Below are 22,854 nucleotides of genomic sequence, written 5' to 3'. Positions count from 1 at the left end.
CTCTAGCTGGGCTGTTAGATTAGTGGTTCTGATACAGGACTCTAGCTGGGCTGTTAGATTAGTGGTTCTGATACAGGACTCTAGCTGGGCTGTTAGATTAGTGGTTCTGATACAGGACTCTAGCCAGGCTGTTAGATTAGTGGTTCTGATACAGGACTCTAGCCGGGCTGTTAGATTAGTGGTTCTGATACAGGACTCTAGCTGGGCTGTTAGATTAGTGGTTCTGATACAGGACTCTAGCTGGGCTGTTAGATTAGTGGTTCTGATACAGGACTCTAGCTGGGCTGTTAGATTAGTGGTTCTGATACAGGACTCTAGCCGGGCTGTTAGATTAGTGGTTCTGATACAGGACTCTAGCTGGGCTGTTAGATTAGTGGTTCTGATACAGGACTCTAGCTGGGCTGTTAGATTAGTGGTTCTGATACAGGACTCTAGCTGGGCTGTTAGATTAGTGGTTCTGATCCAGGACTCTAGCTGGGCTGTTAGATTAGTGGTTCTGATACAGGACTCTAGCCGGGCTGTTAGATTAGTGGTTCTGATACAGGACTCTAGCTGGGCTGTTAGATTAGTGGTTCTGATACAGGACTCTAGCTGGGCTGTTAGATTAGTGGTTCTGATACAGGACTCTAGCTGGGCTGTTAGATTAGTGGTTCTGATACAGGACTCTAGCTGGGCTGTTAGATTAGTGGTTCTGATACAGGACTCTAGCCGGGCTGTTAGATTAGTGGTTCTGATACAGGACTCTAGCTGGGCTGTTAGATTAGTGGTTCTGATACAGGACTCTAGCTGGGCTGTTAGATTAGTGGTTCTGATACAGGACTCTAGACGGGCTGTTAGATTAGTGGTTCTGATACAGGACTCTAGCTGGGCTGTTAGATTAGTGGTTCTGATACAGGACTCTAGCTGGGCTGTTAGATTAGTGGTTCTGATACAGGACTCTAGACGGGCTGTTAGATTAGTGGTTCTGATACAGGACTCTAGCTGGGCTGTTAGATTAGTGGTTCTGATACAGGACTCTAGCCGGGCTGTTAGATTAGTGGTTCTGATACAGGACTCTAGCCGGGCTGTTAGATTAGTGGTTCTGATACAGGACTCTAGCTGGGCTGTTAGATTAGTGGTTCTGATACAGGACTCTAGCTGGGCTGTTAGATTAGTGGTTCTGATACAGGACTCTAGCCAGGCTGTTAGATTAGTGGTTCTGATACAGGACTCTAGCTGGGCTGTTAGATTAGTGGTTCTGATACAGGACTCTAGCTGGGCTGTTAGATTAGTGGTTCTGATACAGGACTCTAGCTGGGCTGTTAGATTAGTGGTTCTGATACAGGACTAGCTGGGCTGTTAGATTAGTGGTTCTGATACAGGACTCTAGCCAGGCTATTAGATTAGTGGTTCTGATACAGGACTCTAGACGGGCTGTTAGATTAGTGGTTCTGATACAGGACTCTAGCTGGGCTGTTAGATTAGTGGTTCTGATACAGGACTCTAGCTGGGCTGTTAGATTAGTGGTTCTGATACAGGACTCTAGCTGGGCTGTTAGATTAGTGGTTCTGATACAGGACTCTAGCCGGGCTATTAGATTAGTGGTTCTGATACAGGACTCTAGCTGGGCTGTTAGATTAGTGGTTCTGATACAGGACTCTAGCTGGGCTGTTAGATTAGTGGTTCTGATACAGGACTCTAGCCGGGCTGTCAGATCAGTGAAGGTGTGTGTGTGTGTGTGTGTGTGTGTGTGTGTGTGTGTGTGTGTGTGTGTGTGTGTGTGTGTGTGTGTGTGTGTGTGTGTGTGTGTGTGTGTGTGTGTGTGTGTGTGTGTGTGTGTGTGTGTGTGCGCGCATGCGTGCGTGCGTGTTTCTAACGAGACATCCTCTCTGGTTCCAGCTGAGGACTGCCAGCTGCTCTCCCAGATCCCCAAAGTACGCTGCCTGAGGAACGGCCGCCGAGAGGGTGAGTGTCAAATTCAATCAATTAACATTTGTGAAGAAAGTGTGTGTTTGTAAATAAATAAATAACTGTTGAATGACACATATAAGTGTCATTCAAAAGTACAAAATAAAAAATCGATATAAAAATGTCTGTTAAATGACTCACTGGATCAGAGAGTCTGCTAAATGACTCACTACTGTAAGTGGCTCTGGATCAGAGAGTCTGCTAAATGACTCACTACTGTAAGTGGCTCTGGATCAGAGAGTCTGTTAAATGACTCACTACTGTAGTGGCTCTGGATCAGAGAGTCTGTTAAATGACTCACTACTGTAGTGGCTCTGGATCAGAGAGTCTGCTAAATGACTCACTACTGTAGTGGCTCTGGATCAGAGAGTCTGTTAAATGACTCACTACTGTAAGTGGCTCTGGATCAGAGTCTGTTAAATGACTCACTACTGTAGTGGCTCTGGATCAGAGAGTCTGCTAAATGACTCACTACTGTAGTGGCTGTTAGATTAGTGGTTCTGATCAGAGAGTCTGTTAAATGACTCACTACTGTAAGTGGCTCTGGATCAGAGAGTATGTTAAATGACTCACTGCTGTAGTGGCTCTGGATCAGAGAGTCTGTTAAATGACTCACTACTGTAGTGGCTCTGGATCAGAGAGTCTGCTAAATGACTCACTACTGTAGTGGCTCTAGATCAGAGAGTCTGTTAAATGACTCACTACTGTAAGTGGCTCTGGATCAGAGAGTATGTTAAATGACTCACTGCTGTAGTGGCTCTGGATCAGAGAGTCTGTTAAATGACTCACTGCTGTAGTGGCTCTGGATCAGAGAGTCTGTTAAATGACTCACTACTGTAGTGGCTCTGGATCAGAGAGTCTGTTAAATGACTCACTACTGTAGTGGCTCTGGATCAGAGAGTCTGTTAAATGACTCACTACTGTAGTGGCTCTGGATCAGAGAGTCTGTTAAATGACTCACTAGCTTAAGTGGCTCTGGATCAGAGAGTCTGTTAAATGACTCACTACTGTAGTGGCTCTGGATCAGAGAGTCTGTTAAATGACTCACTAGCTTAAGTGGCTCTGGATCAGAGAGTCTGTTAAATGACTCACTAGCTTAAGTGGCTCTGGATCAGAGAGTCTGTTAAATGACTCACTACTGTAGTGGCTCTGGATCAGAGAGTCTGTTAAATGACTCACTAGCTTAAGTGGCTCTGGATCAGAGAGTCTGTTAAATGACTCACTAGCTTAAGTGGCTCTGGATCAGAGAGTCTGTTAAATGACTCACTACTGTAGTGGCTCTGGATCAGAGAGTCTGTTAAATGACTCACTACTGTAGTGGCTCTGTAGTCGTTTAGCTCAGTTGCTTTCTTGGCTACAGGTTACCTGATGTCCTATATCCCAAAAGAGCCATGATTCCGTGAAATATAAATAGAGTATGTTACAGTCCCTAATGTCTCTCTGGAAGGAGATCCTTGGGAATACAGGCTGGGACAAGATGTTCAAGATGTCTGTGAAGAACTCTTGCCAGCTGGTCAGTGAGAACGTGTCCTATTACTCCGTCAGGCCAAGTGGCCTTGCAAGAGTCTTATTCACATCAGAGAGCGATGTTTGGGACAGCAGGGCCTCTCACGCCTGGTTCAGTGTTGTTTGGCTGGGTCGTTCTGGCTGCCTCACACTACTGAATCAGGAGAGGCTCCTACCCTCTGGGCCGTTCTGACTGCCTCACACTACTGAATCAGGAGAGGCTCCTGCCCTCTGGGCCGTTCTGACTGCCTCACACTACTGAATCAGGAGAGGCTCCTACCCTCTGGGCCGTTCTGACTGCCTCACACTACTGAATCAGGAGAGGCTCCTACCCTCTGGGCCGTTCTGACTGCCTCACACTACTGAATCAGGAGAGGCTCCTACCCTCTGGGCCGTTCTGACTGCCTCACACTACTGAATCAGGAGAGGCTCCTGCCCTATGGGCCGTTCTGACTGCCTCACACTACTGAATCAGGAGAGGCTCCTACCCTCTGGGCCGTTCTGACTGCCTCACACTACTGAATCAGGAGAGGTCCTACCCTCTGGGCCGTTCTGACTGCCTCACACTACTGAATCAGGAGAGGCTCCTACCCTCTAGCTGGGCCGTTCTGACTGCCTCACACTACTGAATCAGGAGAGGCTCCTGCCCTCTGGGCCGTTCTGACTGCCTCACACTACTGAATCAGGAGAGGCTCCTACCCTCTGGGCCGTTCTGACTGCCTCACACTACAGAATCAGGAGAGAGGCTCCTGCCCTCTGGGCCGTTCTGACTGCCTCACACTACTGAATCAGGAGAGGCTCCTGCCCTCTGGGTCGTTCTGACTGCCTCACACTACTGAATCAGGAGAGAGGCTCCTACCCTCTGGGCCGTTCTGACTGCCTCACACTACAGAATCAGGAGAGAGGCTCCTACCCTCTGGGCCGTTCTGACTGCCTCACACTACTGAATCAGGAGAGGCTCCTACCCTCTGGGCCGTTCTGACTGCCTCACACTACTGACTCAGGAGAGGCTCCTACCCTCTGGGCCGTTCTGACTGCCTCACACTACTGAATCAGGAGAGGCTCCTACCCTCTGGGCCGTTCTGACTGCCTCACACTACTGAATCAGGAGAGGCTCCTACCCTCTGGGTCGTTCTGACTGCCTCACACTACTGAATCAGGAGAGGCTCCTACCCTCTGGGCCGTTCTGACTGCCTCACACTACTGAATCAGGAGAGAGGCTCCTGCCCTCTGGGCCGTTCTGACTGCCTCACACTACTGAATCAGGAGAGAGGCTCCTACCCTCTGGGTCGTTCTGACTGCCTCACACTACTGAATCAGGAGAGAGGCTCCTACCCTCTGGGCCGTTCTGACTGCCTCACACTACTGAATCAGGAGAGAGGCTCCTACCCTCTGGGCCGTTCTGACTGCCTCACACTACTGAATCAGGAGAGGCTCCTACCCTCTGGGCCGTTCTGACTGCCTCACACTACTGAATCAGGAGAGGCTCCTACCCTCTGGGTCGTTCTGACTGCCTCACACTACTGAATCAGGAGAGGCTCCTACCCTCTGGGTCGTTCTGACTGCCTCACACTACTGAATCAGGAGAGGCTCCTACCCTCTGGGTCGTTCTGACTGCCTCACACTACTGAATCAGGAGAGGCTCCTACCCTCTGGGTCGTTCTGACTGCCTCACACTACTGAATCAGGAGAGAGGCTCCTGCCCTCTGGGCCGTTCTGACTGCCTCACACTACTGAATCAGGAGAGAGGCTCCTACCCTCTGGGCCGTTCTGACTGCCTCACACTACTGAATCAGGAGAGGCTCCTGCCCTCTGGGCCGTTCTGGCTGCCTCACACTACTGAATCAGGAGAGACTCCTACCCTCTGGGCCGTTCTGACTGCCTCACACTACTGAATCAGGAGAGGCTCCTACCCTCTGGGTCGTTCTGACTGCCTCACACTACAGAATCAGGAGAGGCTCCTACCCTCTGGGCCGTTCTGACTGCCTCACACTACAGAATCAGGAGAGGCTCCTACCCTCTGGGCCGTTCTGACTGCCTCACACTACTGAATCAGGAGAGGCTCCTGCCCTCTGGGCCGTTCTGACTGCCTCACACTACTGAATCAGGAGAGAGGCTCCTGCCCTCTGGGCCGTTCTGACTGCCTCACACTACTGAATCAGGAGAGAGGCTCCTACCCTCTGGGCCGTTCTGACTGCCTCACACTACTGAATCAGGAGAGGCTCCTACCCTCTGGGCCGTTCTGACTGCCTCAAACTACTGAATCAGGAGAGAGGCTCCTACCCTCTGGGCCGTTCTGACTGCCTCACACTACTGAATCAGGAGAGAGGCTCCTACCCTCTGGGCCGTTCTGACTGCCTCACACTACTGAATCAGGAGAGAGGCTCCTACCCTCTGGGCCGTTCTGACTGCCTCACACTACTGAATCAGGAGAGAGGCTCCTACCCTCTGGGTGGTTCTGACTGCCTCACACTACTGAATCAGGAGAGAGGCTCCTGCCGGGCTCTGGGCCGTTCTGACTGCCTCACACTACTGAATCAGGAGAGGGAGGCTCCTGCCCTCTGGGCCGTTCTGACTGCCTCACACTACTGAATCAGGAGAGAGGCTCCTGCCCTCTGGGCCGTTCTGACTGCCTCACACTACTGAATCAGGAGAGAGGCTCCTACCCTATGGGCCGTTCTGACTGCCTCACACTACTGAATCAGGAGAGAGGCTCCTACCCTATGGGCCGGACTCTGACTGCCTCACACTACTGAATCAGGAGAGGCTCCTGCCCTCTGGGTCGTTCTGACTGCCTCACACTACTGAATCAGGAGAGGCTCCTACCCTCTGGGCCGTTCTGACTGCCTCACACTACTGAATCAGGAGAGGCTCCTACCCTCTGGGCCGTTCTGACTGCCTCACACTACTGAATCAGGGTTCTGAGGGACTCCTACCCTATGGGCCGTTCTGACTGCCTCACACTACAGAATCAGGAGAGGCTCCTACCCTATGGGCCGTTCTGACTGCCTCACACTACTGAATCAGGAGAGGCTCCTACCCTCTGGGCCGTTCTGACTGCCTCACACTACTGAATCAGGAGAGGCTCCTGCCCTCTGGGTCGTTCTGACTGCCTCACACTACAGAATCAGGAGAGGCTCCTACCCTATGGGCCGTTCTGACTGCCTCACACTACAGAATCAGGAGAGGCTCCTACCCTATGGGCCGTTCTGACTGCCTCACACTACTGAATCAGGAGAGGCTCCTACCCTCTGGGCCGTTCTGACTGCCTCACACTACAGAATCAGGAGAGAGGCTCCTACCCTCTGGGCCGTTCTGACTGCCTCACACTACAGAATCAGGAGAGAGGCTCCTACCCTCTGGGCCGTTCTGACTGCCTCACACTACTGACTCAGGAGAGAGGCTCCTGCCCTCTGGGTCGTTCTGACTGCCTCACACTACTGAATCAGGAGAGGCTCCTACCCTCTGGGCCGTTCTGACTGCCTCACACTACTGAATCAGGAGAGGCTCCTACCCTTCAATCAATTAACATCTGGGCCGTTCTGACTGCCTCACACTACTGAATCAGGAGAGGCTCCTACCCTATGGGCCGTTCTGACTGCCTCACACTACTGAATCAGGAGAGGCTCCTGACCCTCTGGGCCGTTCTGACTGCCTCACACTACTGAATCAGGAGAGGCTTCTGCCCTCTGGGCCGTTCTGACTGCCTCACACTACTGAATCAGGAGAGGCTCCTGCCCTATGGGCCGTTCTGACTGCCTCACACTACTGAATCAGGAGAGGCTCCTACCCTCTGGGCCGTTCTGACTGCCTCACACTACTGAATCAGGAGAGAGGCTCCTACCCTCTGGGCCGTTCTGACTGCCTCACACTACTGAATCAGGAGAGGCTCCTACCCTCTGGGCCGTTCTGACTGCCTCACACTACTGAATCAGGAGAGGCTCCTACCCTCTGGGTCGTTCTGACTGCCTCACACTACTGAATCAGGAGAGGCTCCTACCCTCTGGGCCGTTCTGACTGCCTCACACTACTGAATCAGGAGAGAGGCTCCTGCCCTCTGGGCCGTTCTGACTGCCTCACACTACTGAATCAGGAGAGAGGCTCCTACCCTCTGGGTCGTTCTGACTGCCTCACACTACTGAATCAGGAGAGAGGCTCCTACCCTCTGGGCCGTTCTGACTGCCTCACACTACTGAATCAGGAGAGAGGCTCCTACCCTCTGGGCCGTTCTGACTGCCTCACACTACTGAATCAGGAGAGGCTCCTACCCTCTGGGCCGTTCTGACTGCCTCACACTACTGAATCAGGAGAGGCTCCTACCCTCTGGGTCGTTCTGACTGCCTCACACTACTGAATCAGGAGAGGCTCCTACCCTCTGGGTCGTTCTGACTGCCTCACACTACTGAATCAGGAGAGGCTCCTACCCTCTGGGTCGCTCTGACTGCCTCACACTACTGAATCAGGAGAGGCTCCTACCCTCTGGGTCGTTCTGACTGCCTCACACTACTGAATCAGGAGAGGCTCCTACCCTCTGGGCCGTTCTGACTGCCTCACACTACAGAATCAGGGGAGGCTCCTACCCTCTGGGCCGTTCTGACTGCCTCACACTACAGAATCAGGAGAGGCTCCTGCCTCTGGGTCGTTCTGACTGCCTCACACTACTGAATCAGGAGAGGCTCCTGCCTCTGGGCCGTTCTGACTGCCTCACACTACTGAATCAGGAGAGGCTCCTACCCTCTGGGCCGTTCTGACTGCCTCACACTACTGAATCAGGAGAGAGGCTCCTACCCTCTGGGCCGTTCTGACTGCCTCACACTACTGAATCAGGAGAGGCTCCTGCCCTCTGGGCCGTTCTGACTGCCTCACACTACTGAATCAGGAGAGAGGCTCCTACCCTCTGGGTCGTTCTGACTGCCTCACACTACTGAATCAGGAGAGAGGCTCCTACCCTCTGGGCCGTTCTGACTGCCTCACACTACTGAATCAGGAGAGAGGCTCCTACCCTCTGGGCCGTTCTGACTGCCTCACACTACTGAATCAGGAGAGGCTCCTACCCTCTGGGCCGTTCTGACTGCCTCACACTACTGAATCAGGAGAGGCTCCTACCCTCTGGGTCGTTCTGACTGCCTCACACTACTGAATCAGGAGAGGCTCCTACCCTCTGGGTCGTTCTGACTGCCTCACACTACTGAATCAGGAGAGGCTCCTACCCTCTGGGTCGTTCTGACTGCCTCACACTACTGAATCAGGAGAGGCTCCTACCCTCTGGGTCGTTCTGACTGCCTCACACTACTGAATCAGGAGAGGCTCCTACCCTCTGGGCCGTTCTGACTGCCTCACACTACAGAATCAGGGGAGGCTCCTACCCTCTGGGCCGTTCTGACTGCCTCACACTACAGAATCAGGAGAGGCTCCTGCCCTCTGGGTCGTTCTGACTGCCTCACACTACTGAATCAGGAGAGGCTCCTGCCCTCTGGGCCGTTCTGACTGCCTCACACTACTGAATCAGGAGAGGCTCCTACCCTCTGGGCCGTTCTGACTGCCTCACACTACTGAATCAGGAGAGAGGCTCCTACCCTCTGGGCCGTTCTGACTGCCTCACACTACTGAATCAGGAGAGGCTCCTACCCTCTGGGCCGTTCTGACTGCCTCACACTACTGAATCAGGAGAGAGGCTCCTACCCTCTGGGCCGTTCTGGCTGCCTCACACTACTGAATCAGGAGAGGCTCCTACCCTCTGGGTCGTTCTGACTGCCTCACACTACTGAATCAGGAGAGAGGCTCCTACCCTCTGGGTCGTTCTGACTGCCTCACACTACTGAATCAGGAGAGGCTCCTACCCTATGGGCCGTTCTGACTGCCTCACACTACTGAATCAGGAGAGAGGCTCCTACCTCTGGGCCGTTCTGACTGCCTCACACTACTGAATCAGGAGAGAGGCTCCTGCCCTCTGGGCCGTTCTGACTGCCTCACACTACAGCCTCTCCTGATTGGTGATTTTGTCTGTGTTCCTCCCAGGTCTGATCCGGTCCCGGGTACGAGGGGCGGGAGCTGCCTCCGCCCCAATCCTGACCTTCCTGGACAGCCACTGTGAGGTCAACACTGACTGGCTTCAGCCCATGATACAGAGGGTCAAAGAGGTACACACACACACCACACACCACACACACACACTCACACACACGCACACGCACGCACGCACACGCACACCACACACACACACCACACACACACACACCACACACGCACACGCACACCACACACACACACACCGCACACACTCACCACACACCACACACCACACACACACACACGCACACGCACGCACGCACACGCACACCACACACACACACCACACACACACACACCACACACGCACACCACACACACACACACCGCACACACTCACCACACACCACACACACACACACCACACGCCCATGCACACCACACACACACACCACACATGCCACACACACACCACACACACACACGCACACACACACATGCGCGCACACACACGCACACACACACACAGTGAAGGCTCCTGCCCATGTAGGGTCAGCTGGTACACTCCATCCTCTGTCTGTCAGTCACACTCTTAAATTAGACACATAATCATCTCTCAGCATATAACAGCTGGCATGGCCCTCTGTCTTTCTCTTCTCTCTCTCTCTCTCTCTTTCTTATACACACCCACATACACATATTCACATCCCTGTGAGGGAGTGACTTGCTTTTTGTAAAGAGACCCTCATCAGTCACTCCTGGCCTGGCTGTGTTGTGCCTGGCTCCATGTCCTGTTCTCTCCAGAGAGGCTTCACTGTTCTGACCTTCACAGCTGCTCCCATAACACTTCTCTTCTCCCTCCCTCCCCACCCCAACACAGTTCTCCCTCCCTCCCTCCCCACCCCAACACAGTTCTCCCTCCCTCCCTCCACACCCCAACACAGTTCTCCCTCCCTCCCTCCCCACCCCAACACAGTTCTCACTCCCTCCCTCCCCACCCCAACACAGTTCTCACTCCCCCACCCCAACACAGTTCTCCCTCCCTCCCTCCCCACCCCAACACAGTTCTCACTCCCCACCCCAACACAGTTCTCCCTCCCCCTCCCTCCCCACCCCAACACAGTTCTCCCTCCCTCCCCACCCCAAAACAGTTCTCCCTCCCTCCCCACCCCAAAACAGTTCTCCCTCCCTCCCCACCCCAACACAGTTCTCCCTCCCCTCCCCACCCCAACACAGTTCTCACTCCCCACCCCAACACAGTTCTCCCTCCCTCCCTCCCCACCCCAACACAGTTCTCCCTCCCTCCCTCCCCACCCCAACACAGTTCTCCCTCCCTCCCCACCCCAACACAGTTCTCACTCCCCACCCCAACACAGTTCTCCCTCACTCCCTCCCCACCCCAACACAGTTCTCACTCCCTCCCTCCCCACCCCAACACAGTTCTCCCTCCCTCCCTCCCCACCCCAACACAGTTCTCCCTCCCTCCCTCCCCCCACCCCAACACAGTTCTCCCTCCCTCCCTCCCCACCCCAACACAGTTCTCCCTCCCTCCCTCCCCACCCCAACACAGTTCTCACTCCCTCCCTCCCCACCCCAACACAGTTCTCCCTCACTCCCTCCCCACCCCAACACAGTTCTCCCTCCTCCCCACCCCAAAACAGTTCTCCCTCCCTCCCTCCCCACCCCAACACAGTTCTCCCTCCCTCCCTCCCCACCCCAACACAGTTCTCCCTCACTCCCTCCCCACCCCAACACAGTTCTCCCTCCCTCCCTCCCCACCCCAACACAGTTCTCCCTCCCTCCCCACCCCAACACAGTTCTCCCTCCCTCCCCACCCCAACACAGTTCTCCTCCCTCCCCACCCCAAAACAGTTCTCCTCCCTCCCTCCCCACCCCAACACAGTTCTCCCTCCCCCCCCACCCCATAACAGTTCTCCCTCCCTCCCTCCCCACCCCAACACAGTTCTCACTCCCTCCCTCCCCACCCCAACACAGTTCTCCCTCCCCACCCCAACACAGTTCTCCCTCCCTCCCTCCCTCCCCACCCCAACACAGTTCTCACTCCCCACCCCAACACAGTTCTCCCTCCCTCCCCACCCCAACACAGTTCTCCCTCCCTCCCCACCCCAACACAGTTCTCACTCCCCACCCCAAAACAGTTCTCCCTCCCTCCCCACCCCAAAACAGTTCTCCCTCCCTCCCTCCCCACCCCAACACAGTTCTCCCTCCCTCCCTCCCTCCCCACCCCAACACAGTTCTCCCTCCCTCCACACCCCAACACAGTTCTCCCTCCCTCCCCACCCCAACACAGTTCTCCCTCCCTCACTCCCCACCTCAACACCTCTCTCTCCCTCACTCCCCACCTCAACACCTCTATCCCTCACTCCCCACCTCAACACCTCTCTCTCCTCACTCCCCACCTCAACACCTCTCTCTCCATCACTCCCCACCTCAACACCTCTCTCTCCATCACTCCCCCACCTCAACACCTCTTTCTCCCTCACTCCCCACCTCAACACCTCTCTCTCCATCACTCCCCACCTCAACACCTCTCTCTCCCTCACTCCCCACCTCAACACCTCTCTCTCTCCATCACTCCCCACCTCAACACCTCTCTCTCTCCCTCACTCCGCATCCTCAACACCTCTATCTCCCTCACTCCCCACCTCAACACATCTCTCTCCATCACTCCCCACCTCAACACCTCTCTCTCCATCACTCCCCACCTCAACACCTCTCTCTCCTTCACTCCCCACCTCAACACCTCTCTCTCCCTCACTCCCCACCTCAACACCTCTCTCTCTCCCTCACACCCCACCTCAACACCACTCTCTCTCCCTCACTCCCCACCTCAACACCTCTCTCTCTCCATCACCTCAACACCTCTCTCTCCCTCCCCACCTCAACACCTCTCTCTCCCTCACTCCCCACCTCAACACCTCTCTCTCCATCACTCCCCACGTCAACACCTCAACACCTCTCTCTCCCTCACTCCCCACCTCAACACCTCTCAATTTCCAATGTAAGGGGGCTTTATTGCCGAAGCAAGTGAAATGGATAATAAACAAAACTGAAAAATAATTTTAAAAAGCCCTTTTGTGGCAACAGGTCACACATCCTGCTGCTGTGATGCACACTGATATTTCACCCAGTAGATATGGGAGTTTATCAACATTGTGTTTTGTCTTCTAATTCTTTCAGGGGATCTGTGTAATCTCCCAGTACATCCCATCAGAGTCTACACCACCGTTTCATTATCATTCTCCCAATCACTTCTCTGCTACGGGGCATCTGGGACTCAATGAGCTTCCTCCTTCCCTCCAGACATGTTTCAGAGCACCAGAGATAACCACGGTCCTCCTCTCTTTGCAGTCAGTCTGGGGACAACATCAGGCCTCTATCTCTGGCATCACATCACCCAGAGAGGAATGGCTGGAGGAATGTGACACAGGGTTCAGAAAAACAAACACGATAACGACCTTTAGGTCCGACAGAGGACTGTGACTGTCCCTTCTCTCCTGCATATGCCCCCGAATACAGAACTGTGCTGGGGCTGAATGTGACATTACACCGTGATGATGGAAGGAAAACTAAGGAGAAATGCATATAGGAAGGGGGGTAGAGAGGGAGAGGGAAAGGGGGGGAGAGAGGGAGAGGGGGAGAGAGGGAGAGGGGGAGAGAGGGAGAGGGGGAGAGAGGGAGAGGGAGGGAGGGAGGGAGAGGGGGAGAGAGGGAGAGGGAGAGGGGGAGAGAGGGAGGGGGGGAGAGAGGGAGAGGGGGAGAGAGGGAGAGGGGGGAGAGAGGGAGAGGGAGGAGAGAGGGAGAGGGGGAGAGAGGGAGAGGGAGGGGGAGAGAGGGAGAGGGAGGGGTGGGAGAGGGAGAGAGAAAGAGATGGGGGAGAAAGGGAGAAAGGGAGAGGGAGGGAGAAAGAGATGGGGGAGAGAGAAAGAGAGGGGGGAAAGGGGGAGAAAGGAAGAGGGAGGGAAAAAGAGATGGGAGAAAGAGAGAGAGATTATGACATTATTGATATCCATTTGGAAGTGTCCTCTTGCTTTGAGAGATCAGAGTGATCATTAAATAGCCCTATAAAATTAATATTGTTTCAAGCTGTTGAGAGGGGCTCTTCACAATGCTGGCTAAGTGTTGTTTCAAACTCTCTTCTCCCCACCCCTCCTTCTCCTCTCTCTTCTCCTTTCCCCTCCCCTCCCCTCCGCTCTTCTCCTCTCCTCTCCTCTCCTCTCCTCTCCTCTTCTCTTCTCCTCTCCTCTCCTCTCCTCTCCTCTCCTCTCCTCTCCTCTCCTCTCCTCTCCCTCTCCTCTCCTCTCCTTCCTCTCCTCTCCTCTTCTCTCTTCTCTCTCTCCCTCTCCTCTCCTCTCCCTCTCCTCTCCTCTCCTCTCCTCTCCTCTCCTCTCCTCTCCTCTGCATTGCTTAACTACCAACACCACAGAGTTCACACTGGGTTCAATCTCTCTATGCAAAGAACAAGAACTGCATCCCAAATGGTGCCCTATGGGCCTGGTCTAAAGTAGTGCACTATATAGGGAATAGGGCTCTGGTCTAAAGTAGTGCACTATATAGGGAATAGGGCTCTGGTCTAAAGTAGTGCACTATATAGGGAATAGGGCTCTGGTCTAAAGTTGTGCACTATATAGGGAATAGGCCTCTGGTCTAAAGTAGTGCACTATATAGGGAATAGGGCTCTGGTCTAAAGTAGTGCACTATATAGGGAATAGGGCTCTGGTCTAAAGTAGTGCACTATATAGGGAATAGGGCTCTGGTCTAAAGTAGTGCACTATATAGGGAATAGGGCTCTGGTCTAAAGTAGTGCACTATATAGGGATAGGGCTCTGGTCTAAAGTAGTGCACTATATAGGGAATAGGGCTCTGGTCTAAAGTAGTGCACTATATAGGGAATAGGGCTCTGGTCTAAAGTAGTGCACTATATAGGGAATAGGGCTCTGGTCTAAAGTAGTGCACTATATAGGGAATATGGAGCCCTTGGGGAAGCAGTCAGGGCTCTAATTGGAAACAGTCTGTTTGATTTTCCCTTTGTAAAGCTAATCCTTCGTAAGATACACACACACACACACTGACTCACAAACACACACTCACAAACACACACTCACACACTCCCAAACACACACTCACAAACACACACTCACACACTCCCAAACACACATTCCCACACACTCACACACTCCCAAACACACACTCCCAAACACACACTCACACACACTCCCAAACACACATTCCCAATCACACACTCCCAAACACACACTCCCAAACACACATTCCCAATCACACACTCCCAAACACACATTCCCAAACACACACTCCCAAACACACATTCACACACTCCCAAACACACACTCACACATTCCCAAACACACACTCCCAAACACACACTCACACACTCCCAAACACACACTCACAAACACACACTCCCAAACACACATTCACACACTCCCAAACACACACTCACACACTCCCAAACACATACTCCCAAACACACACTCCCAAACACACACTCACACACACACACACACTCCCAAACACACACTCCCACACACTCCCAAACACACACTCCCAAACACACACTCACACACACTCCCAAACACACATTCCCACACACTCACACACTCCCAAACACACACTCCCAAACACACATTCCCAAACTCACACACACACTCCCAAACACACACTCCCAAACACACACTCCCAAACACACACTCCCAAACACACATTCCCAAACACACACTCACACACACTCCCAAACACACATTCCCACACACTCACACACTCCCAAACACACACTCCCAAACACACACTCCCAAACACACATTCCCACACACTCCCAAACACACATTCCCAAACACACACTCCCAAACACACACTCCCAAACACACACTCCCAAACACACATTCCCAAACACACACTCCCAAACACACACTCCCAAACACACATTCCCAAAAACACATTCCCAAACAAACACTCCCAAACACACATTCCCAAACTCACACACACACACACTCCCAAACACACACTCACACACTCCCAAACACACACTCCCAAACACACACTCCCAAACACACATTCCCAAACACACACTCCCAAACACACATTCCCAAACACACACTCCCAAACACACACACACACACTCCCAAACACACACACTCCCAAACACACACACACACACTCACACATTCCCAAACACACACACACACACTCACACATTCCCAAACACACACTCCCAAACACACACACACACACTCACAAACACACACACACACCAACACACACACACACACTCACACATTCCCAAACCACACACACACACACTCACACATTCCCAAACACACACTCCCAAACACACACACACACACTCCCAAACACACACACACACTCCCAAACACACACACACTCCCAAACACACATTCCCAAACACACACACACACACTCCCAAACATTCCCAAACACACACTCCCAAACACACACACACACACACTCCCAAACACACACACCAAGTCCCAAACACACACCTCTCCCAAACACCATTCCCAAACACACACACACACTCACACATTCCCAAACACACACTCCTCTGTGCACACACACACACTCCCAAACACACACACACACTCCCAAACACACACACACACTCACACATTCCCAAACACACACACACCTGTTACTTGACAGGGAAGCTTCCCAAACACAACTACCAAACAGTCACACACACTCCCAAACACACATTCCTGTTACACACACACACACTCACACATTCCCAAACACACACTCCCAAACACACACACACACTCCCAAACACACACACACACACTCCCAAACACACACACACACACTCACACATTCCCAAACACACACACACACACTCACACATTCCCAAACACACACTCCCAAACACACACACACACCCACCCAAACACACACTTTCAGACCAAGTACCAGCAGCACTCCTCTGTGCTGCGTCTCCTCCAGGGTTCCTGTTACTGATGAGGGGAAGCTTTCAGACCAAGTACCAGCAGCACTCCTCTGTGCTGCGTCTCCTCCAGGGTTCCTGTTACTGATGAGGGGAAGCTTTCAGACCAAGTACCAGCAGCACTCCTCTGTGCTGCGTCTCCTCCAGGGTTCCTGTTACTGATGAGGGGAAGCTTTCAGACCAAGTACCAGCAGCACTCCTCTGTGCTGCGTCTCCTCCAGGGTTCCTGTTATTGATGAGGGAAGCTTTCAGACCAAGTACCAGCAGCACTCCTCTGTGCTGCGTCTCCTCCAGGGTTCCTGTTACTGATGAGGGAAGCTTTCAGACCAAGTACCAGCAGCACTCCTCTGTGCTGCGTCTCCTCCAGGGTTCCTGTTACTGATGAGGGAAGCTTTCAGACCAAGTACCAGCAGCACTCCTCTGTGCTGCGTCTCCTCCAGGGTTCCTGTTACTGATGAGGGAAGCTTTCAGACCAAGTACCAGCAGCACTCCTCTGTGCTGCGTCTCCTCCAGGGTTCCTGTTACTGATGAGGGAAGCTTTCAGACCAAGTACCAGCAGCACTCCTCTGTGCTGCGTCTCCTCCAGGGTTCCTGTTACTGATGAGGGAAGCTTTCAGACCAAGTACCAGCAGCACTCCTCTGTGCTGCGTCTCCTCCAGGGTTCCTGTTACTGATGAGGGAAGCTTTCAGACCAAGTACCAGCAGCACTCCTCTGTGCTGCGTCTCCTCCAGGGTTCCTGTTACTGATGAGGGGAAGCTTTCAGACCAAGTACCAGCAGCACTCCTCTGTGCTGCGTCTCCTCCAGGGTTCCTGTTATTGATGAGGGGAAGCTTTCAGACCAAGTACCAGCAGCACTCCTCTGTGCTGCGTCTCCTCCAGGGTTCCTGTTACTGATGAGGGAAGCTGTCAGACCAAGTACCAGCAGCACTCCTCTGTGCTGCGTCTCCTCCAGGGTTATTTTTATAAGAGAATTCATACTTTCTTATGTTTAAGTTTTAGTTGCTAGAGAGGCGACCCAGTCGTTAGTTCGTTTAGTTTGATATTTACGGACGCGACCCAGTCGTTGGTTCGTTTAGTTTGATATTTACGGACGCGACCCAGTCGTTAGTTCGTTTAGTTTGATATTTACGGACGCGACCCAGTCGTTGGTTCGTTTAGTTTGATATTTACGGGCGCGACCCAGTCATTAGTTCGTTTAGTTTGATATTTACGGACGCGACCCAGTCGTTGGTTCGTTTAGTTTGATATTTACGGACGCGACCCAGTCGTTAGTTCGTTTAGTTTGATATTTTAAAGATGCAACCCAGTCGTTGGTTCGTTTAGTCTGATATTTTAAAGACGCGATCCAGTCGTTGGTTCGTTTAGTCCGATATTTTAAAGACGCGATCCAGTCGTTGGTTCGTTATGTTCCATGGCCATGCTCAGTGGCAGCGTTCTCAGCCCTGGCTTGCCAACTAGCTAAAGGTACGGCTACACACTCTGCAACCAGAATAACAGACAGGTTTTGCGTTGCGTTTGTTTAAGCTGTTTATCCTGCTTATACCACAGTTGTCAAAGAAAAAAAATACTAAGCACAAATTTACTGGTTTGAATATTTTCTTTTTTTATATGCAAATTCTTACTTTCTCATCTTCTGGTTGGCAGAGCCTGTGGTCTAGCAGTAATGCCCCCAGTTCTTAAACATACTCCTCTCCCCACTGGAGGCCAGGGTTCAATCCCCACATCTCCCCACTGGAGGCCAGGGTTCAATCTTCACATCTCCCCACTGGAGGCCAGGGTTCAATCTTCACATCTCCCCACTGGAGGCCAGGGTTCAATCCCACATCTCCCCACCGGAGGCCAGGGTTCAATCCCCACATATCCCCACTGGAGGCCAGGGTTCAATCCCCACCGGAGGCCAGGGTTCAATCCCCACATCTCCCCACCGGAGGCCAGGGTTCAATCCCCACCGGAGGCCAGGGTTCAATCCCCACCGGAGGCCAGGGTTCAATCCCCACATCTCCCCACCGGAGGCCAGGGTTCAATCCCCACCGGAGGCCAGGGTTCAATCCCCACCGGAGAACAGGGTTCCCTCCCCACCGGAGAACAGGGTTCCCTCCCCACCGGAGGCCAGGGTTCCCTCCCCACCGGAGGCCAGGGTTCCCTCCCCACCGGAGGCCAGGGTTCCCTCCCCACCAGAGGCCAGGGTTCCCTCCCCACCGGAGGCCAGGGTTCTCTCCCCACCGGAGGCCAGGGTTCTCTCCCCACCGGAGGCCAGGGTTCTCTCCCCACCGGAGAACAGGGTTCTCTCCCCACCGGAGAACAGGGTTCTCTCCCCACCGGAGGCCAGGGTTCTCTCCCACCGGAGAACAGGGTTCCCTCCCCACCGGAGGCCAGGGTTCTCTCCCACCGGAGAACAGGGTTCTCTCCCCACCGGAGGCCAGGGTTCTCTCCCCACCGGAGAACAGGGTTCCCTCCCCACCGGAGGCCAGGGTTCCCTCCCCACCGGAGAACAGGGTTCCCTCCCCACCGGAGGCCAGGGTTCCCTCCCACCGGAGGCCAGGGTTCCCTCCCCACCGGAGGCCAGGGTTCCCTCCCCACCAGAGGCCAGGGTTCCCTCCCCACCGGAGGCCAGGGTTCTCTCCCCACCGGAGGCCAGGGTTCTCTCCCCACCGGAGGCCAGGGTTCTCTCCCCACCGGAGAACAGGGTTCTCTCTCCACCGGAGGCCAGGGTTCTCTCCCCACCGGAGAACAGGGTTCTCTCCCCACCGGAGGCCAGGGTTCTCTCCCCACCGGAGAACAGGGTTCCCTCCCCACCGGAGGCCAGGGTTCTCTCCCCACCGGAGGCCAGGGTTCTCTCCCCACCGGAGGCCAGGGTTCTCTCCCCACCAGAGAACAGGGTTCCCTCCCCACCGGAGAACAGAACAGGGTTCTCTCCCCACCGGAGAACAGGGTTCCCTCCCCACCGGAGAACAGAACAGGGTTCTCTCCCCACCGGAGAACAGGGTTCCCTCCCCACCGGAGAACAGAACAGGGTTCTCTCCCCACCGGAGAACAGGGTTCCCTCCCCACCGGAGAACAGAACAGGGTTCCCTCCCCACCGGAGAACAGGGTTCTCTCCCCACCGGAGAACAGGGTTCTCTCCCCACCGGAGGCCAGGGTTCTCTCCCCACCGGAGGCCAGGGTTCTCTCCCCACCGGAGAACAGGGTTCTCTCCCCACCGGAGAACAGGGTTCTCTCCCCACCGGAGAACAGAACAGGGTTCTCTCCCCACCGGAGAACAGGGTTCTCTCCCCACCGGAGAACAGGGTTCTCTCCCCACCGGAGAACAGAACAGGGTTCCCTCCCCACCGGAGAACAGAACAGGGTTCTCTCCCCACCGGAGAACAGAACAGGGTTCTCTCCCCACCGGAGAACAGAACAGGGTTCTCTCCCCACCGGAGAACAGGGTTCTCTCCCCACCGGAGAACAGCGTTCTCTCCCCACATCTCCCCACCGGAGAACAGGGTTCAATCCCCACATCTCCCCACTGGAGGAAACTTTATTATTGACTGTATGTTTGTTTACTCCATGTGTAACTCTGTTGTTGTATGTGTTGCACTGCTTTGCTTTATCTTGGCCAGGTCGCAGTTTTAAATGAGAACTTGTTCTCAACTAGCCTACCTGGTTAAATAAAGGTGAAATAAAAAATACATTTAAAAAAAATATAAAAAAATCTGTCAATCCCCCTCAATGACGGCCGAAATAAAGTCAAACTGTATCTAACGGTACAAGTGCATAAAGACGTTCAGATATGACGTCATCGTTGAGCACTGCGCACAGAGTGGGTAAACTACGGCGTGCGACATGGTTCAATGTGCCAGTCAATCAGCAGAGTCTACTGTTGAGGGGTTTTTCCTCTAATGGACTCCGTCTAGGAGCTAGAACTGGGATCATGTATACTGTACTAATGCTGATTTAAAATGTAAAAAAAACAGAGGAACGGAGAGAAATGTACAATACGGCAAACGTAGCAAACGAGGCGTTTGTGGTGAGGACACGGGGGGCCGCCATCTTTATGCACCTTCGTCATTATGCGTGACCGTGCCCTGTGTCCCTGTCTCTCTCTCCTCTTCCCAGGACCGTACCCGGGTGGTCAGCCCCATCATCGATGTCATCAGCCTGGATAACTTTGCCTACTTGGCAGCTTCAGCTGACTTGAGGGGAGGTCAGTACTCAGAACACAACCTCTGACCTGTGGGTACTATCCTCGTAAACACAACCACGCACAGCAGTCACTTTCACTTGCCATCTCGTACATTTTCTCTCTCTCTTTTCTCTCAGGGTTTGACTGGAGTTTACACTTTAAATGGGAACAGATTCCCATCGAACAGAAGATGTCCAGGAATGATCCTACTCTGCCTATCAGGTAATTACAGTAGTTATATTGTATTGGTCCCCACTCTGCCTATCAGGTAATTACAGTAGTTATATTGTATTGGTCCCCACTCTGCCTATCAGGTAATTACAGTAATTATATTGTATTGGTCCCCATTCTGCCTATCAGGTAATTACAGTAATTATATTGTATTGGTCCCCATTCTGCCTATCAGGTAATTACAGTAATTATATTGTATTGGTCCCCATTCTGCCTATCAGGTAATTACAGTAGTTATATTGTGGTGGTCCCCACTCTGCCTATCAGGTAATTACAGTAGTTATATTGTATTGGTCCCCACTCTGCCTATCAGGTAATTACAGTAGTTATATTGTATTGGTCCCCACTCTGCCTATCAGGTAATTACAGTAGTTATATTGTATTGGTCCCCACTCTGCCTATCAGGTAATTACAGTAGTTATATTGTGGTGGTCCCCACTCTTCCTCCTTTGTCTCTCCTGTATGGGCCAGTAAAATATCTACGAATCACAAGGTGAATATTGCATTTAACACTTCTTTCCATAGTACCATCAACTCCTGTGTTCCAATGACACGTTGTGTTAGCTAATCCAAGTTGATCATTTTAAAAGGCTAATTGATCATTAGAAAACCCTTTTTGCAATTATGTTAGCACAGCTGAAAACTGTTGGTCTGATTAAAGAAGCACTAAAACTGCGTTCTATAGACTACTTGAGTATCTGGAGCATCAGCATTTATGGGTTCGATTACAGGCTCAAAATGGCCAGAAACAAAGAACTTTCTTCTGAGACGCATCAGTCTTTTCTCGTTCTGAGAAATGAAGGCTGTTCCATGAGAGAATGTGGCAAGGAACTGAAGATCTCGTACAACGCTGTGTACTACTCCCTTCACAGAACAGCGCAAACGGGCTCTAACCAGAATAGAAAGAGGAGTGGGAGGCCCCGGTGCACAACTGAGCAAGAGGACAAGTACATTAGAGAGTTTCGTTTGAGAAACAGACGCCTCACAAGTCCTCAACTGGCAGCTTCATTAAATAGTACCCGCAAAACACCAGTCTCAATATGTGTGCGTCAGACAGTCTGTCCTCTGTCCTCCTGTGTGTGTCAGACAGTCTGTCCTCTGTCCTCCTGTGTGTGTCAGACAGTCTGTCCTCTGTCCTCCTGTGTGTGTCAGGCAGTCTGTCCTCCTGTGTGTGTCAGACAGTCTGTCCTCTGTCCTCCTGTGTGTGTCAGACAGTCTGTCCTCTGTCCTCCTGTGTGTGTCAGACAGTCTGTCCTCCTGTGTGTGTCAGACAGTCAGTCCTCCTGTGTTCTCTGCTACAGAACTCCAGTGATTGCAGGAGGGATCTTTGTGATGGACAAGAGCTGGTTCAACCACCTGGGGCAGTACGACACTCACATGGACATCTGGGGAGGAGAGAACTTTGGTGAGATCACTGAGTGTGTGTGCGTGCTTGACTTTTGTTTTAATTCACTGAGATCGTCTCGGTCCCATCTGATTAGATATCTAGAGATATTTTTTTTTTAAATTGTCCTATACCTTCATCTAATTTTAGAGCTCTGACGCTGCTGATGGTCATTAGTAGCCTATCAAACTGGCTAACTGCCTGGTACTCAGCACTCTATTGTCCCTCTAATCACTCTGACATCAATGCAAATGTAATCAAACACTTCATGAGAGCTCATGTTGCCCATGTTGCCCAACATTTCTATAGGCTATGCAATTGCGAGAGAAGACAGAGTGATGGCCTCTGTTAAAAAGAGGAGGATCCCATCTGCTTTCTATAGCCTTACTATATTTCCTCTCTCAACTCTTTGCAACCGGAGTAGAGCCTACCTGGCTGGCATGAAAATGAACTGCGGGGGGAAAGCGTCCTCCATCTGCTATTTAAGTGCATAGATGACATGTATTATTCCCCCTGTTCTGAGACAGATAATGGTCCATTCTAAATCCAAACTAATTTCACACATATATTATTTGGTATATTTGTAAAGACAATTACTTTAAAAAATATATATA

General features: G+C 52.6%; 1 protein-coding gene across 1 annotated transcript in view; it reads left to right on the top strand.

Annotated features, from left to right (window-relative positions):
* The window catches only part of LOC135533016 (polypeptide N-acetylgalactosaminyltransferase 16-like), a gene marked incomplete at its 3' end in the record, with an annotated part of 54,963 nt that extends 32,702 nt beyond the window's left edge, over positions 1 to 22,261 (top strand). The window contains exons 5-9 of the mRNA XM_064960418.1: positions 1,879 to 1,944; positions 9,472 to 9,593; positions 20,559 to 20,646; positions 20,763 to 20,847; positions 22,158 to 22,261. Of these exons, the coding sequence (XP_064816490.1) occupies positions 1,879 to 1,944; positions 9,472 to 9,593; positions 20,559 to 20,646; positions 20,763 to 20,847; positions 22,158 to 22,261 (465 nt within the window). The remainder of the gene's footprint in view (positions 1 to 1,878; positions 1,945 to 9,471; positions 9,594 to 20,558; positions 20,647 to 20,762; positions 20,848 to 22,157) is intronic.
* Positions 22,262 to 22,854: the final 593 nt, after the last annotated feature.

This window comes from Oncorhynchus masou, unplaced genomic scaffold (genome assembly GCF_036934945.1).
Source record: "Oncorhynchus masou masou isolate Uvic2021 unplaced genomic scaffold, UVic_Omas_1.1 unplaced_scaffold_2157, whole genome shotgun sequence".
Classification (NCBI taxonomy): Eukaryota; Metazoa; Chordata; class Actinopteri; order Salmoniformes; family Salmonidae; genus Oncorhynchus; species Oncorhynchus masou.
The sequence above is the reverse complement of the archived record's forward strand: the minus strand, read 5'-3'. Positions and strand labels throughout refer to the sequence as shown.